Source organism: Pleuronectes platessa, chromosome 4 (genome assembly GCF_947347685.1).
Source record: "Pleuronectes platessa chromosome 4, fPlePla1.1, whole genome shotgun sequence".
NCBI classification, from domain to species: domain Eukaryota; kingdom Metazoa; phylum Chordata; class Actinopteri; order Pleuronectiformes; family Pleuronectidae; genus Pleuronectes; species Pleuronectes platessa.
Window position 1 is genome coordinate 30,248,766 of NC_070629.1, and position 4,257 is coordinate 30,253,022.

Below are 4,257 nucleotides of genomic sequence, written 5' to 3' on the forward strand. Positions count from 1 at the left end.
CTCCTCTCTCCTCCTTCTTCCTATCTAGCGTCTTCTCCTCCTCTTTCTCTCCTCCTCTCTTCTTTTTCTTCCTCTCTCCTTTCCTCCTCTCTCTCTTCTCTCTCCTCTTCTCTTCTCTCCCCTAGTCTCTCACTTCCTCCTCTCTCCTCCTTCTTCCTATCTAGCGTCTTCTCCTCCTCTCCCTCTCCTCCTCAGTAGGCGGAGCTCTGACACAGAGCCGGCCCTCCGCAGGGGGAGTGGTCTGGTGATGTATCCGCGTTAGGAGCTCTGTTTCCCGGGTAGCCTCTGAGCGGTGCCTCGCTGTGATTTCTCCCGGTCCCGGTGGTGTCTCCCAGCGGAGAGCTGCTGTCTGTCTCCCCGGTGAAAGATGGAGCTGCTCCCGGTTCTCCTCCTGCTGTTGGCCGCCTGTCTGCAGCCCGGCTCCGGTGCAGTGTCCCGGTCAGGACCCAAAGTCACCGAGAAGGTGGGTGGGGGGGTTCATTTCTCTGATTGATGGAAACTGCGTCTGTTCCTCCTCATTCTCCTCTTCCTCCTCTTCCTCCTTCCTCATTCCTCTCATCCTTTACGTGCACGGTGGCAGCTGTGCGCGCGGCCGGAGCCTGGATAGTAACGGCACGTGCACGCACGCGCAGGCTGTGCAGCAACAAACAGTGACGACGTGTCCGGAAGACGGGGGGGGGGGGGGGCAGATTCCCTTAGCTATGCAAATTTCTCTAGAATACGTCACACACACACACACACACAAGTGATCAGAAACGAGCCCCCATCAGGGCATCAGTACTTTACTATGTGTGTGTGTGTGTGTGTGTGTGTGTGTGTGTGTGTGTGTGTGTGTGTGTCCAGGTGTTCTTTGACGTCACAGTGTCGGGTCACGAGGTCGGGCGGATCGTCATCGGTCTGTTTGGTGACGTCGTCCCTCTCACTGTCAATAACTTCGTTGCCCTGGCCACCGGAGAGGTAAGAAGAACTCCACTTCCTGTTTCTGATATTTATCATAATTCATAATTTCACATGAAATGTTCTTTCAGATTTTCCCTCCAGACTTTTATTTCATGAAGCTAATACAAAATATTGTAAACTTGTAAATTCAGCACTAAGTTATGTTGTGTTGTATTTATCGGTGCAGTGGGTTGAGATATGACAGATACGTGTGTGTGTGTGTGTGTGTGTGTGTGTGTGTGTGTGTGTTTCCAGAAAGGTTACGGCTACAAAGGGACAAAGTTCCACAGAGTCATTAAAGACTTCATGATCCAGGGAGGAGACTTCACGGCTGGAGACGGAACCGGAGGTAAGGACAACGGGTCGCCCACCATCCACAACCGGCTGCAGGTTCGATACCACACTTTATGTTCTACTGCCATCATCACGTCGGGACCTTCGAGAGGCCATGAGGAGATCTGAATATCTTTACTGAGATCTGTCCTGCAGGAGCTTTCCAGTGGATCTTTCTAAGTAGCTTAACATGTTATAAAGTCTAATCCACGAAGAACAGCTGATGGTTGTTTGTCGGTTATCATGAAAAACATCGACTCCAAACTTTCACATCGTCCGAAGAACATGAGTCAATAAAATAATGAGAACATTGAGAACACCGGTTAATATCCAGTCCACTGGTTTGTTCTGCTGCTTCCGTCCAGGTCACAGCATCTATGGGACAACGTTTACTGATGAGAACTTCAAACTGAAGCACCTAGGAGCTGGATGGGTGAGTGCACACACACACACACACACACACACACACACATCAACAAACACACACTCGTGCACACACACACATCTTTTGTTCAACTTTAAACCGGAGACACAAACTCTTCATGAAGCTACAACTGATCAGAGGATCAGCTGAAACAAACAAACTTGTCAGAACTGTAACATGATGCATGAGCCAGTGTGTGTGTGTGTGTATTGTGTGTGTGTGTGTGTGTGTGTATTGTGTGTGTACCAGGTGAGTATGGCGAACGCCGGGCCCGACACCAACGGGTCTCAGTTCTTCATCCTGGCTTCCAAGGCTCTGTGGCTGGACGGGAAACACGTGGTCTTCGGGCGGGTCCTGGACGGGATGGTGAGTCCAGCACCGTTCATGAGGCGCTGCGTGTGGACACGTTCGATTCCCTCGCCACCGGTCGGGTTAAACCTAAATAATGTTGTTATACACAATCCTGGAGGTCGATGACATGAGTTTAAACACACGTTGGATTCTGTCACGTCACCTGTTTCAGCTCGATTCAACTCCTCCGCTTTCACACTGTACTTTATTTATCTATTTGTTTTGAATGTTCAGTTAATCACAAGAATCAATCAAATCAACCAGCCTCAGATCAGTTTACTACTTAGTTCTTACTCCTGCCTCTGTCCTTGTCCTGGTCAGGCCGTGGTTCACACCATCGAGCTGCAGGACACCAACGACAGGAACCTGCCGCACACCGAGTGTGTGATCGTCAACAGCGGCAGGATCCCGGTCAAACAGCCCTTCGTGGTGGAGGTGGAGGGCTGGTAACACGTTTGATTACTTTAGCATAAAAACACCAGCTAATAGGTCCTGGTGTTGGTTTGAATAGTTTGGTACCAGAACCGTGCGCTAACAGAGGTTTACATACTTGAAGGAAAACACCGTTATGAATATTATATGACATCATTTCTGAATCTTCCTCACTGGATCTTTAGAACAGGAAACGTCTGACACTCAACGCTACAGACGACTGTCAGCTGGTATCAAACGTTAGCATGTTGCATGTCACAAAGACTGAATATAACATGCTAAACGTTAGCGCGTGTTTCATAACAGGAAACTGACTGAAGAGCATGTTTTTAAATGTTTGGTGCTGTGAATCAAATATGACTTTTATCTTGAAACTTGCACTTACACAACAACTGTAGCTCCTCATCCATCTCTTATTGCCAAATAATATCCATTTGCCAAATTTCATTACATTTTCTATGCATTGAATATTTAAATATCATTTTAATAAACATATGCAAACAAAAGAAAAACATGCAAACTCTGTAGCAGGTGTCAAACATCTTTCTGGCTCTTATTATTTATCTTCTTCTTTCACGTTTGGATTTTTCTTCCTGATGAATTATGCACCGTATCATGTTTGCTAAAAAATCTACAGCACAAATTGCACAGCAAGAAAAATATTGTAAAAGTGTGGAAACGAGAATTAATATTGTCTGTTACTGTTTCTGTTTAATTTAAATAATGAATCTAAATGTTTGACCATGTGACTGCGTCAGTGAACCTGACGGTTGATTCCTCAGAGTTGTTTTTAATGTCGTCTGTGTTTGAACTAATCTTCCTCACGCCACTGAAGCTAATGCAGCATTAAAAACCAAACATATCAAAAGTTATGTTTCATTATTTATATTAACAAGAGAAGAGAAAAGTGTGAACAGCTGTGTTTTCTACAATAAACAGAAAATATGTATCTGATATTTCAGAGTCTGTCTTCATTGTGCACCAGTTATTTAAAGGTTCAGTGTGTAGGATTTAGTGACATCTAGTGGTGAAGTGTCATGTTGCAGCTGAACAGACAGCCGATAGATCCTTTCACCTGAACCTTACAGGACCTTCAAGCGTTCAGGTCATCCAGGGATCAAACCCCCGAGCTTCAGATCACCGAACAACTCGCTTCGCCTCCTGAGTTTCATCATGTTGCCGAAGTGGGAAGGATCTGAGGAGAACAGGACGTCTTGTGGGGTACACAGCGTCTCCATCGCCCCCTGGTGGCAGGCTGCAGTACAGATCATAAACACTCCTCCTCCATGTTGGCAGATGGGACATGGACCAAACAAACGAAACATCTAAGTAGACGTTAGATGTTTGTCAAAGACGTTTCTGTCCTTTCAGGTTGTTCTCCATCAGTTTGGTTTGAATCAGTTATTTGATGATATAAAGACAGGTTGAGACGTCATGATTGACAGCTGACACTGACTCTTGATTGGCAGCTTGTCTGAGACTCCATCCCAGGCTCTGAATGATGTCATCATCAGCACAAGATGGTAGAGTTGGTAGCCAAGATATTTAGGCCTGATTTCTGGACAGTTTGAGGAAGAGGAGACGCATCGTCCATCTTGATTTTCTATGTTTGGACAATGAAGCAATGGAAGAGATGGACTGAGACAGATTTTCTTTAGGCGTGTGGAGGCGTGTGGAGGCGTGTAGAGACGTGTGGAGGCGTGTGGAGACGTGTGGAGACGTGTGGAGGCGTGTGCGGTTCTTCATGGCAGCAGTTCACTTTGATGGCGGTGGCTTCT

At 46.4% G+C, this 4,257-nt stretch overlaps 1 protein-coding gene across 1 annotated transcript; it reads left to right on the forward strand.

Annotated features, from left to right (window-relative positions):
* The first annotated feature begins 226 nt into the window (after nt 1–226).
* ppic (peptidylprolyl isomerase C) lies at nt 227–3,433 on the forward strand. The gene is made up of 6 exons (XM_053420026.1): nt 227–463; nt 844–957; nt 1,195–1,288; nt 1,638–1,705; nt 1,946–2,062; nt 2,369–3,433. Exons 1-6 carry the CDS (start codon nt 368–370, stop codon nt 2,495–2,497), a joined length of 618 nt encoding a protein of 205 aa, XP_053276001.1. The 5' UTR covers nt 227–367; the 3' UTR covers nt 2,498–3,433.
* Nucleotides 3,434–4,257: the final 824 nt, after the last annotated feature.